The sequence below is a fragment of the Microcaecilia unicolor genome, chromosome 4, assembly GCF_901765095.1.
Source record: "Microcaecilia unicolor chromosome 4, aMicUni1.1, whole genome shotgun sequence".
Classification (NCBI taxonomy): Eukaryota; Metazoa; Chordata; class Amphibia; order Gymnophiona; family Siphonopidae; genus Microcaecilia; species Microcaecilia unicolor.
The window spans coordinates 287455319-287469169 of NC_044034.1; the positions used below are offsets into that span (position 1 = coordinate 287455319).

Sequence of the window (13851 nt, forward strand, 5' to 3'; positions counted from 1 at the left end):
CTCAGTCTCCACCTGCTGGAAGGCGAGCACAACCCATCAGTCCAATCCGGAGGGACACTAAGGAAGAAGCCACTTTAAAAAAAAACCAATCTCAAGTGGTGGAACTGCAGATTGTTTCTAAAGTTGCACCAAACCCCATCTTGGCTGAGCATTCCCCCCTGAGTTAGAAGAAATGAACATCTAAGACAAAGAAGCTAAGTTGACATTATATTAATAATAGTTTTTGAAATAATAAATAAAGAGCAACTTAAGTGGGCTTATGAAGATGATGGATGTCGTGTAACATTGCCATTATGATAATTTTGGATGGCAATGGACATCGCTGAGGCCATCTAAATACTTTAAAAAATGAATTGCATGAATTGAGGTGTCTATTAAGGTGTATAGTGGGATACAATATAAGTGTTTGGATTATTAGTTTGTATCCAGAAGATCTTTAGAAAAAAAGATTTGCAGATTGTATGAGTGTAATACAGTGGTGAGCCAGTTTTGTAAATTTGGAACTGTCTCTGTGGAGTATAACACTGGTAAAAGATCTTATAACCATTTTCAATTAGGGGTGGCAGTATAAAAATTTGAACAAATACTGAAAAACTTTATCCCATTGTTTAGGGTCATATGTATAAGACAACAATGTTCCCCCTCTAATGATATATTTCTAGACAGGGGCATCCTCTTAACAGAGCTTTGTATAATCTAGAGACCCCCTCTCCTGTACCTGATTTTAGGACTAAGTCTATAGACGTTTCGGCCAGAGATAAATCCACCTTAGCTCTACGGAGCAAGAAATCTCATAATTGTCTATAATTAAATATATCAGAGTTGGGCAATCCATATTCGTCAGAGTTCAAAGAAAAGAAGTTCACCCTCAACCCAGACCTGTCTCAAGGTATGCAAAGAACTAGTAGCTCAATGAGTGTATATTTTATCTGTTAACCCAGGGACAAAACAGGGTGCATGCTGGATGGGTGTGGTACAGCAATACTGGCAGTCTGGGAAAAAAACGTGATCTTATCTTAACCCAAATTAACGAGGCCTTCATTAGACCATCCGTCTTATTTATCAACTGTCGTAAGCATCGTAAAGGGAGCCAAGGAAGAGCCCACAAGGGGGTCCATCTCAAGGCATACTGATTAAGTCTAGTCCAAAGAGTACTAATACCCTGCTGTTGCTAAAATGCCACAATTTGCAATAAAGCTGCTTGATAATAAAGTTCAAAATGAGGCACCCCCATTCCTCCATTATTCTTTAGCTGATATAAAACCCGATATCCAACTCTGGGGGGGGGGGGAGGGGGGGGTTCTGTTTCCAAATATAAGCAAATGCTTTTTTCCTTAAGGCTAAGAAGGATTTCGGACTAGATAAGTAAACAGCTAAAAACAAAGTAATTTGGGGAGAACCATCTTAAGGGCACAAATGTGGCCTAATGATCTAGCTCTGCAAAAAGCTCCTTCAATTTAGGAGGAAAGTTTGCTACATACATCTGGTGATTAGAGCTAGTCAGTTAAACCCCCAAGTATCTAACAGAGCCAGAGACCCAACTTAGGGCTTACCTGCTCATTTTCTTTCCTTCAGGCGCTCCAGATCGGTCCAGATCACGGTTTTTCCCAGACCGCCAACCCCCCCTCCCCCATATGGGGCACTTGAACCAGGAGCCAAAACACAGCCTGGAAGGAGAAGTGTCTGGCGCTAACTGCAGTAACTGATCCTCTGCATGGGCTGATTCAAACATAGCGGCAGTTCCTGCCCAAACCAGAGCAGCCGCACCGTGGTGTCGCCTCAACCGCTAAAGCATCTATTGGCCTGGGCTCCCCACAGAGCCTACACTGCATTCCCAGAGCTTCAATGCACTTTTTTCCACAGGCCTCACACAGGCAGGAACGGTCCCATGCTCATCACATGGCTGCTGACAAACGTACGGTACTTTGTATATTAAGGATGACATAGAATCAAACAGGACAGAAGTCCTGCCACAATTAAGTGAGAGGTGAGAAGGGCAGGACCAGTGGTATAGCCTGGCAAAAAGCGTGGCAGCCACAAAGTATTTCCTTTTTTTTTTCCCCTGGCAGCTGTCAGCTGTTGAAAGTAAGGCAGTACATATTATACGCCTTCTTGGATTCAACCTAGACTCAACTTATCTTTCATGATCAGATTTCTAGAGTTGTTCGTACTCATTCTATAAACTTTGTTTAATTAGATCCATTCAATCACTGACAAATTTGTCATGTGAACGTTCTAAAGTGTCTCACTGGGATCGTAACCACCTGCTTGCCTGACGTCAGCAGGGGGTTACGATCCCAGTGAGAGGCGCGCGTTGACGAACAGAGGGAGCGGGCAGAGATGTCCCTACGTGCACGTCACCCCCCCCCCTCCAAAATCGCCAACCCCCCTCTGCTACCCTCCCCTCCCCTCTCCCCCCTCTTACCGGGGTTCCGGTGGCAGCAGTGAAGAGCCTCACGAGTCTGCTGCCTTCCCTTCTCTTCGCTCTCAGCTCTGTCTCTGATCCCGCCCTCATTTCCTGTTTCCGCAAGGACGGGACCAGAGTCAGAGCTGAGAGCGAAGAGAAGGGAAGGCAGCAGACTCGCAAGGCTCTTCACTGCTGCCGCCGGGACCCCGGTAAGAGGGTGGAGGGGAGGGTAGCAGAGGGGGGTTGGCAATTTTGGAGGGGGGCGACATGCACGTAGGGGGATGGGCAGGGCCCAGTGTCCAGGAGGGCCGCGGGTGAAGGCATCGCAAGGACGTGTCTGTGAGACAGAGGAGGGGGACTGGAACTCGGGGGAGGGACAGAGGGAAGGAGGGAGAGAGAGAGCGAGAGAGAGGAGAGAGGGCCTGGAAATCGGAAGGGAAGAAAGGGGGCTGTGGGACTTGGAGGGGACAGAGGGTGAGAGCGAGGGAGGGAGAGAGGGATAACCTTGCTAGCACCCATTTCATACCGAAACGGGCCTTTTTTACTAGTATTTTAATACATTTGTTGGTAATTTCTCAACTAAATTGTTAACTCACTATCTCGGAAATCGTATCAAAGAGTAAAGGTTACAATTAATACAAAATACAGCAATTAAACTTATTAATCATCTTGGAAAATATGACCACATGATGCACTAGTTCAAAGCAGCCCATTGGCTCCCGGTTCCTCATCAAATCACAGATCCTTCTGATAGTATTTAAGACATACTTTAGAGAAACCTGAATATCTTTCATGATTCTTAGTTCCTTATGTTCCTATGTGGGTACTCAGATCGGCTCAACAGCATCTCCTTAATGTGCCATCATACTGAGAGGTCATACATAAGCATAGTAGGCAGTCTATGTTTTCAGTTCAAGGCCCTTCATTTTGGAACTCTTTGCCCTAACATCTTAGACAACTCACCACCTTGGAACAATTGAAAGCAGATGCCTACTACTAAGTTTTTCACACCGTCTTCATGGCACCTTCATTCATTTGTTTTAGCAGAGTTTTGTGGCAGGACCCGAGATCTTGACTTACTACCCTTATGTATTCCTATTTATTCCCCTCTGCCCTTTCTAGAATTGTAATTCCCTTTATCCTCATGTATGTTGTGTGTACCACTCTGTTTAGTCTAATCCTTGCTTTTTAAGACTGTAAGCTGCCTAGTGGTTTTTTACTGCTGCCTAGGTGATTTTTACTGTTAGGCAGCAATTAGCAATTTTTTAATAAACTTGAAACTTGATGCAACTGCTCTCCCAGATACTAAGAGTTATATATGGGACCCCCACCTTCAAGTACTGAGTGGTGAAGTTAAAGTGACCTCTCCCTAGTTACTGAAACATGGTTCAAGTGATGTAATTCTTACCTATAGTGGTATAGTTGATATAATAATAAGCTGCAATCATTCCTAGATTCAAGGGGGCTACATCCATCTCATCCTCAATGCTAATGCATTTTGACTGTTCCAGGTCACTTAGAGTCTGCTCAACAAGTTCTGACAAGTGATCAGAGAGATGCCTGTGGGATACACCTAGAGAAAACAGACATATACATATGTGGGTAGAGACTAGATAAATAGCAGGCCAAAAATAAACTCATTCATTCTCGCTCTATATTATCTGTGGCCAAAATTTAATGGGATTCTAGGGGGGGAACAAACTATAAAACAACATTCAACTTTTTTTCCTTTATGCAAGGGATGTCACCAAAACACAAGCTGCTCAACAGAACACAATTTAATCCTCCCCCCCCCTCCTCCGTTAAACAACTCCACAGCACAATGAAATAAAACATAAAGCAAAACAAATAAGGACAATGTGCATGTTCATCCCTGTATGATCGAGACAACTTCAAACCTAATCCAATAGCCCCTCCCCTCTCTGATCTCAATGGGAGCATACATGCAACCTTTTCATTTTGCTTATGGACCCCATGACATGAAAAAAAAAAAATCAGCCACTCTCAACATTTTAGATCCACTACTTTAGACACTTTTTCTCAGAGATGGTCACATATCATTTGGCCTAGTCTTAGGAGACCATGACTGCTTAGACTTCTCTGCATGTAATTCTTTAATTGATTTGGAAGCCCTCTCTTTTACTGCTTTTGGCTCATAGGAGCTTGAAAATTATGTTACAATACCAATTTAATATGGCTATTACAGATATCAGAAACTTGCTTCCGAGAACCTTTGCTCCCAAGGCTCCAAAACCCAACTCTTACCTACACAATGTCCTTAGATCACACTGAAGAGGGAGGAAGAGGAGCCTTGTGTCAACCACTGGAAGACATAGTGGGTTATCTGGACTGGTCTGAACTGACTCAAAAAATATCAGGAAAGACCAAATTATCCCTTCCTTTTTATCCAACCAGGTCAGTCCAGAATGTATGGGATGTAGTAAAGCACTTCTCAATCCTTGCAGGAAGACACTCCTGCTAAGAGGATTCTTGCCCCAAAGGCCACATCCTCTCTGACCTGAGCATCCAACTTGTAATGCTTTGCAAACAAATACTAGGTTAACCAGGTGGAAGTTCTGCAAATCTTGACTAACAAAATTGCCTGCACCTGAAGTGGCACAGAATTCTCATCATGGGAAATATTGAGCCGACTCTTACCTTGCAGGTTATAGTAGTTAGGATTTTGTGTCATGCGACGGTATAGGAAAGTCCAGGTGAGGTAATCCACTGCATCTTGTTTATTCTCAATGGTTTTGGTCACAATTTCGGCATTGAAGTGGTCATGCATACAGTGATCAAGGTGAGACTCTACTGGCAGTGGCTCATAAAGGAACTTCTTAAAAAAATCCTAAAGGGTGGAGAATAAAGAAATGCTAATGCAGAAAATATTGCGCAATAATGATGTAGGGTAGTAAGTAAAGGTCATGGGAGTTGACAGGTTTCCTGGGACCTGCTCTCCCAGTCCAGTACTAGTACTTACTATTTCTCCTCCACCACTTATAATTTCCCAGCTCTCTGCCTAAGCCTCCTTTTCCAGTACAAGCCTGTTCTCTCTCTCTCCTTTCCCCTTCTTTCATTGCAGAGCAATCTTCTGCACCTTCACACACTCACTTTCTTGGATCCTTGACACATGATGACACACCGCCCATCATCATCCTGCAGGGGTCGATTCGCATGCCCCACCATCTGCAGCACATCATATATGGGATAATCCACATAACTGACAAGGAAACAGAAAAGCAATTATTTCTCCAACTCGGAAATAAATCCATGTAACAAACAGCTTGTAGAACAGCATCATTAGCCCAGTTCTGCTAACAAACAAAGTACGCAAGGTCTAAACACAACTGTCATGAGCCCCCTGGGTGTCTTGTATTGATAAATTCTCCTATCCAAATTTGACATGTGTGACTCCCCTCCTCCCCTCAAAGCTCATTTACCTCCGTACACCTACCACTCTAAACTACTAACCCAGCTGACCTTTTTGCCTACGTTAACTCCCCCCCCCCCCCCCCCCCCCCCCCCCAAAAAAAGGGTCCTCCTCTTCTCCCCCCCTCCCCTGGATCATCCCAAAAGAGTTCACGATAAAACTGTGGGCCCTTGAAGACACACAGTGAATATACGGATCCCAGATCTCCAAAAACATTTTTTTCTTGAGGGACATTCCCACCAACCCGCATTCTAACAATAAAAGCTCATGCAGCTGATTGCGCCAATGCCAAAAATCTGGTGGTTAATCACTAGCCCAAACGCTCAAAGTAAGTAGTTTGCTCAGGAGACAAGCCTTTCCGACTAAAAGTTGAGCGCCTCTGCCCTGCAGAGCAAAACGTTTATGACTCCACTGGTTTAAAGGAGGATACCCTAGACTAGTATACTGGAGTTGTCTTGCTGGTACTTTTGGAGAAGGGCATTTCCCCTCTGGGATGGGCCAGTCCCCTGTCAATACTGAGGATTGTTGAGACTGTGAAGAGATTGTGTGGGCATTAAGTGGGAGTTGGATCCCAAAGGTAGTAACACATACTGTGGAAGCTAGAGTGATGTTCCGCCTGCTCTGACAGATGTGGAGATTAGTAGAGAGGCTGCTTTGGAGCATGTTTGTTTTGTGCTAAGGAGTTAAGATCCCTTTTGATGATAGTCTTTTCTCATCTTTATTGCTGTGCTTTCCCCTGTTGATATGAGAGCCATTACTACTACTACTTAACATTTCTAAAGCATGCTGTGGTGCTTAATCACACTCTGGTACCTTGTGGGGTGCTGCTGTTGTTGGACGGTACCTGTATGCACAACCTGAGGCATTACTGAGTCAGCAGAGGTGTGGGAGGAGTCAGAGTCAAGGATAACTTTAGGAACTCCATCAGGGTCACAGGAACTGCACTGGCACTATGATTTGGCAGGACACAGCTGGAGGCATCAGCACGAGAGGAGAGAGAAATGCTTGTTCCATGCTTCAGTAGTGCGAGTCACAGTTCTTAGGAGGTTTAGCATGTTTGTTTCTTTCTGTACTTTGCTGGCTGTTTCTGTATAAGTCGGCACAAAGCCCATTGCAACAGCATGACCCTTTTAGATACAAGCAGAATCATTCAGTGATTGACACATGCAAAGCTATTTCTCCTGCAAGAGGCCATGGATGGGAATGTTCCCATCGGCCTAGGGTTACCATATGGCTCCAGAAAAAGGAGGACAGATTGAGCCAGTCTGGGTTTTATTTCTATTTCTTTCAATGGAAGCTAAACCTGGACTGGATCAATGTGTCCTCCTTTTTCTGGAGCCATATGGTAACCCTACAATCGGCCTTTAGTGCCTCTATAAACATTAAGAGCGACCAAATACACCTCAACAAGGTTTCATCTCCTCCTGAAAAAGGAAAGGAATCATTCTAGATGTGCGTTGAAAACCTCTGGTTAACAGATTCATTCCACAAAGGAGAAGGACCAAAAGGGGTACCCACAGAGGAGTACTCTCCTTCTAAAGACATTTCCCATGAAACTCTGGATCTGGGAACCCTCTAAGCTACTTTCAGAAAGCTCAGAATGTGGTGAAAGAGTAGGTAAAGACCTTCCTTGTGGTTCAGTCTGAACCAGCGGACAAACTACTAGATCTTGAAATGAATGTGTGTCTCTGTGGATTGAGATGGCATTATGCTTGGCTGTTGATTTTGAACAGACTGCAGAGTGGAGGAGTGGCCTAATGGTTAGTGCAGATGGCTTTGATCCTGGCAACCTGGGTTCAATTCCCACTGATGCTCCTTGTGACCTTGGGCAAGTCACTTAATCCTCCATTGCCCCAGGTAAAAATCTTAGATTGTAGTAGTAGTTATAGCACCTTTGACAAATTTGTTGAACATCTTTAGCAGGAATAAATATGGCTGCTCTGGCAAAGGCAGCAAAACAGACAGAGAAGACTCACCAGCAACTGGAGTGGTTGCTGGTGGAGGCCAAGTTGTCAACTGTTTTGTGGCAGATGTCTCTGTCACAATTAGAGAGCAAGATAATGTCTATGCTAGTTATGTGCTGTCAATGCATCTGTTTCATGATTTGCACCGTTTCATGATTTGCACTGGTGTGTGGTGGTGTTTTATCTGAACTGAGAGAAATGATGTCCACGCTGCTGGAACAAGATGAAGGTCAGGGCTATTGTCAAGCCATAAATTCTTTGATGACACAGTTGATGTACCCAATAGCTGCACAGTTCTATGCTTAGGAACAGCACCTTAAGTGTCATCTGTATTGATGTGCCTGCATTTCTCCAGTACCTTAGATTAACCCTTTGAGGTTGCCTTGATATCAGGCCTGTGCACTGAAGATAACTGCGCTCTGGAGTCTTCAAGGAAGTTTGCACCATCCTGGATGATTTCTGACTTAAAGCCACTGCACAGGGAAGTAGAGGAAACATCTGCAGAGAAGGATCTACTAGAGTGTGCAGAGTTAGGCTTTGCAGACACCACCATTCTTTCCCTGGGGCTAGCAGGAGACTCTTCTCCATCTTGTAGCAACTGCAGAGACGGTTAATGCAGTCCCCTTTCAGGTTTGCAGAGAGATCCTGAAACAATGCTTACAGTCAAGCCTGATTATGTTCTAAAGACAACATATTAGGCATGCTTTTCTTCCACAGAGGACATAGCCTGAAGCCTGACTTAGCACCATTTTTCACAGAAACAAATGTGTGTGTGAGGGGGGGGAGGGAGGGAGGGGGAACGACGACCCCCCCCCCCCCCCAAAAAAAAAAAAAAAACCCCTACACTTATGTTTCTTTTTAAAAACAAATAAAAAATGTTTGAGATGAAAAACCTCTTAGAAGATGAAAAAACTTACATTTTTGTGTCTATTCAGCAGAGCAAAAACAAACAAAAAAAAAAACACCCTCAAAACACAACTGAGGAAACTACTGCACATGCTTAGAGCTGTACACTTAGCTTTGAAATCTCAGTGCGTTCCTTCTTATTATCTTCAAATGTCATCATTCGCATTGTGTGCCTAACTCACTCCTGTTTGTTAATTGAAAATCTAGTAGTGCCCCTGATCTATTATGCGCCCCAAACAGAAGAGAAGAGTGCTGACTGATAAAGTGCATTAGAACAAAACAACATGAAGGCAGCTGTGAAATTCACCTGGGAACTTCCAATTTCTAATCTTTTAAATTCAAAGTAATTTATTTGGTAGTATATAATTGCTCTTTTTAATTCATGCTGCATCTGTCCCTTCCAATGCCTCTGGCTGGGATACTCACGAATGGATTTTCCCATTGTAGTACTGTGTGTCCATGATGATCACTAAGTGAGCGGCAACATTTATGCCCCAGCAAAGGCTCCGAGATGCAACAACCACCTGCACAGCACCTAAAAGGAAATGCAACAAAATGAGAGAAAGAATACAAGAGAAAGAGGGGAAAAGAGACAGAGAGAACAGAAGGAAGGGGAAGAGAACAGGCGATAAAAGATAGTTAAAAAAAAGGCAGGTGATAGCCCTCAACCATAATACCTGTACAGTTAGCAATACTGTGCAAGGACCCTGAACTATTCATGACCTTGTACATACACAATCTGATAGCCTAAGCAAGTCAGTACGTATAACTCATTGCAGCTGGCCTCACCCAGCTCCCATGAGGATTCGTAGTGGCACACATGATACCATCATCTGCTTTACAGACAATCCAGCTTATAATTGAAAAAGAAAAACGCCTATATTGCGACCCAAATCGGGAGATAGACGTTTATCTCACAAAAACGAATAAAGCGGTATAATCGAAAGCCGAATTTGGACGTTTTCAACTGCACTCCGTCACGGATGCGGACAAAGTTGATGGGGGCGTGTCAAAGGCGTGGTGAAGGCGGAACTGGGGCGTGGTTATCGGCCGATCAGAGATAGGCGCCTTTCGCCGATAATGGAAAAAAAATATGCGTTTTTAGCGAGAATTTAGGGCACTTTCCTGGACCCTGTTTTTCCACGAATAGGGCCCCAAAAAGTGCCCTAAATGACCAGATGACCACTGGAGGGAGTCGGGGATGACCTCCCCTGACTCCCCCAGTGGCCACAAACTCCCTCCCACCACAAAAATATGCCGTTTCACAACTTTTTATGTTCACCCTCAAATGTCATATCCACCTCCCTGGCAGCAGTATGCAGGTCACTGGAGCAGTTATTAGGGGGTGCAGTGGACGTCAGGCAGGTAGACCCAGGCCCATCCCCCCCCCCACCTGTTACACTTGTGCTGGTAAATGGGAGCCCTCCACACCGCCCCCCAAACCCACTGTACCCACATGTAGGTGCCCCCCTTCACCCCTTAGGGCTATAGTAATGGTGTAGACTTGTGGGTGGTGGGTTTTGAGGGGGATTTGGGGGGCTCAACACACAAGGGAAGGGTGCTATGCACCTGGGAGCTCTTTTACCTTTTTTTTTTTTTTTTGTAAAAGTGCCCCCTAGGGTGCCCAGTTGGTGTCCTGGCATGTGAGGGGGACCAGTGCACTACGACTCCTGGCCCCTCCCACGAACAAATGCCTTGGATTTATTCGTTTTTGAGCTGGGCGCTTTCATTTTCCATTATCGCTGAAAAACAAAAACGCCCAGCTCACAAATTGTCGAATAAAACATGGACGTCTATTTTTTCCCAAAATACGGTTCGGTCCGCCCCTTCACGGACCCGTTCTTGGAGATAAACGCCCATGGAGATAGACGTTTTCATTCGATTATGCCCCTCCATGTGTACCAGGGCATGATAGATACATCTGACAGCCTTATGGCTCTGCAGCCTGATTAGTTTACTGCTGATGTAGGAAAAACACATCCTTTCTATGCTGGGAACAGAACTGCAGTGGAAAGCACAGAAGAATACGCTTACACTATTCTGAGATAACCTATGTATATAAGTATGAACTGCAGAGGGGAAGGAGGGGGGATTAAGGAAGACTTGGGGATAAAAGCCTAACTATGACGACATAGAGAGAGGAACACGTTTGAATGCAGTGCACAATGAGTAAGAATACACGGTTAAGTTTGTTATCACTAATCAGTTGAAGAATAATATATTTAGAGGGGGAAGGGGGGGTTATATTTGTTAAAAAACTGGATGACAGAAGGTAACAATATTTCTATTGTGTGTATTGTTATAACTATCAGTAAATGCACAGCTTTGGATGTATGTATCTGGAATTCTCACCAATAAAAATTATTGAAATGTAGTATGAACTGCACAAGACAACTTTGGGAAAGTACCTGACACAGTCCTTGAGCAGTGCTTTGCAGCCAGTACCTGAGAAAGGACTTTCCCCTCAGCTAACAATACTATTTTATTGCCTTTGCCAGATTATTCTCCTGTACTGTAAGTACCTTACATTTATTGTGTTATCTATGATATTCTTTTTGCCATACAATAAAATTTTCTATGTTGTATACCTGATATTGTTCGTTTTGTTTATATCCAAACACCTCCCTTCTAAGGGTAGCCAGGTGTGCTACCCGGCTCCCAACATAGGTAGTAGTGAAGTGATGTGGGATTGAAAGGGAAGGATTAAAAAAATAGTGATGTAAAGACTGGACAAACTAAAAACTGATGTGGTGTATAATCAACCATTGACAAACATAGATAATACAAAAATAGAAAACATGTCACTGAACTAATATGAACAGTTAAATTCAAAATAAGCATGAACCCTTTTGTGGCTATAATATTCATTTCACTATAGGGTATACTGAAAGGTTATTTAAAAAAATATAGTTTGAAAAGGAAGCACCTACTTAATCAATTCATTTTAAAGATGAAACAAAGCACGACTGTTCTTTGTGAACAGCAGGGGAAAAGAGCCACACACATCCATGACAACTTCCTGCTGCACCATCATTCTCCTCTACAGCTCAGAAAACCCCCAAGTGAGGGGTATCCTAAGCATGAGTGGCTGCTTCCACACCAGCAACCATTTTCTGTCAGTCAATTCATAACATACCTGGAAAAGAGTCAGCTCCCATTACAGATAAGTAATTTTGCTTTCTCTTTGGGGAAGCAGCCACCACAAAGCTGTTATGATTTCCTTAATATGATGCAGCCCATGGGAGATTTTTTCCCAGGTGCATGAAGTGCGAAAAGGCAGCATCCTAAGAAAACAGGTTCCTAAGTACATTTGGTCAAAGGTATAGCGAATGCTACATACCTGTAGAAGGTATTCTCCGAGGACAGCAGGCTGATTGTTCTCACTGATGGGTGACGTCCACGGCAGCCCCTCCAATCGGAATCTTCACTAGCAAAGTCCTTTGCTAGCCCTCGCGCGCCCGCGCGCACCGCGCATGCGCGGCCGTCTTCCCGCCCGAAACCGGCTCGAGCCGGCCAGTCCAGTATGTAGCAAGACAAAACTCTGAAGGGAAGACACAACTCCAAAGGGGAGGCGGGCGGGTTTGTGAGAACAATCAGCCTGCTGTCCTCGGAGAATACCTTCTACAGGTATGTAGCATTCGCTTTCTCCGAGGACAAGCAGGCTGCTTGTTCTCACTGATGGGGTATCCCTAGCCCCCAGGCTCACTCAAAACAACAACCAAGGTCAATTGGGCCTCGCAACGGCGAGGACATAACTGAGATTGACCTAAAAAATTTACTAACTAACTGAGAGTGCAGCCTGGAACAGAACAAACAGGGCCCTCGGGGGGTGGAGTTGGATCCTAAAGCCCAAACAGGTTCTGAAGAACTGACTGCCCGAACCGACTGTCGCGTCGGGTATCCTGCTGCAGGCAGTAATGGGATGTGAATGTGTGGACAGAAGCCCACGTCGCAGCTTTGCAAATTTCTTCAATGGAGGCTGACTTCAAGTGGGCTACCGACGCAGCCATGGCTCTAACATTATGAGCCGTGACATGACCCTCAAGAGCCAGCCCCGCCTGGGCGTAAGTGAAGGAAATGCAATCTGCTAGCCAATTGGATATGGTGCGTTTCCCTACAGCCACTCCCCTCCTATTGGGGTCAAAAGAAACAAACAATTGGGCGGACTGTCTGTGGGGCTGTGTCCGCTCCAAGTAGAAGGCCAATGCTCTCTTGCAGTCCAAAGTGTGCAGCTGACGTTCAGCAGGGCAGGAATGAGGACAGGGAAAGAATGTTGGCAAGACAATTGACTGGTTCAGATGGAACTCCGACACGACCTTTGGCAGAAACTTAGGGTGAGTACGGAGGACTACTCTGTTGTGATGAAATTTGGTGTAAGGGGCCTGGGCTACCAGGGCCTGAAGCTCACTGACTCTACGAGCTGAAGTAACTGCCACCAAGAAAATGACCTTCCAGGTCAAGTACTTCAGATGGCAGGAATTCAGTGGCTCAAAAGGAGGTTTCATCAGCTGGGTAAGAACGACATTGAGATCCCATGACACTGTAGGAGGCTTGACAGGGGGCTTTGACAAAAGCAAACCTCTCATAAAGCGAACAACTAAAGGCTGTCCTGAGATCGGCTTACCTTCCACATGGTAATGGTATGCACTGATTGCACTAAGGTGAACTCTTACAGAGTTGGTCTTGAGACCAGACTCAGACAAGTGCAGAAGGTATTCAAGCAGGGTCTGTGTAGGACAAGAGCGAGGATCTAGGGCCTTGCTGTCACACCAGACGGCAAACCTCCTCCAATGAAAGAAGTAACTTCTCTTAGTGGAGTCTTTCCTGGAAGCAAGCAAGATGCGGGAGACACCCTCTGGCAGACCCAAAGAGGCAAAGTCTACGCCCTCAACATCCAGGCCGTGAGAGCCAGGGACCGGAGGTTGGGATGCAGAAGAGCCCCTTCGTCCTGCGTGATGAGGGTCGGAAAACACTCCAATCTCCACGGTTCTTCGGAGGATAACTCCAGAAGAAGAGGGAACCAGATCTGACGCGGCCAAAAAGGAGCAATCAGGATCATGGTGCCTCGGTCTTGCTTGAGTTTCAACAAAGTCTTCCCCACCAGAGGAATGGGAGGATAAGCATACAGCAGGCCCTCCCCCCAA

The 13851-nt window shown here is 45.0% G+C and overlaps 1 protein-coding gene across 1 annotated transcript in view; it reads right to left on the minus strand.

Moving 5' to 3' along the window:
• The window catches only part of SNRNP200 (small nuclear ribonucleoprotein U5 subunit 200), a 231109-nt gene that overhangs the window by 26465 nt on the left and 190793 nt on the right, over positions 1 to 13851 (minus strand). The window contains 4 exon segments of the mRNA XM_030201646.1: positions 3816 to 3980; positions 5066 to 5255; positions 5519 to 5627; positions 9134 to 9242. Coding sequence (XP_030057506.1) covers positions 3816 to 3980; positions 5066 to 5255; positions 5519 to 5627; positions 9134 to 9242 — 573 coding nt within the window.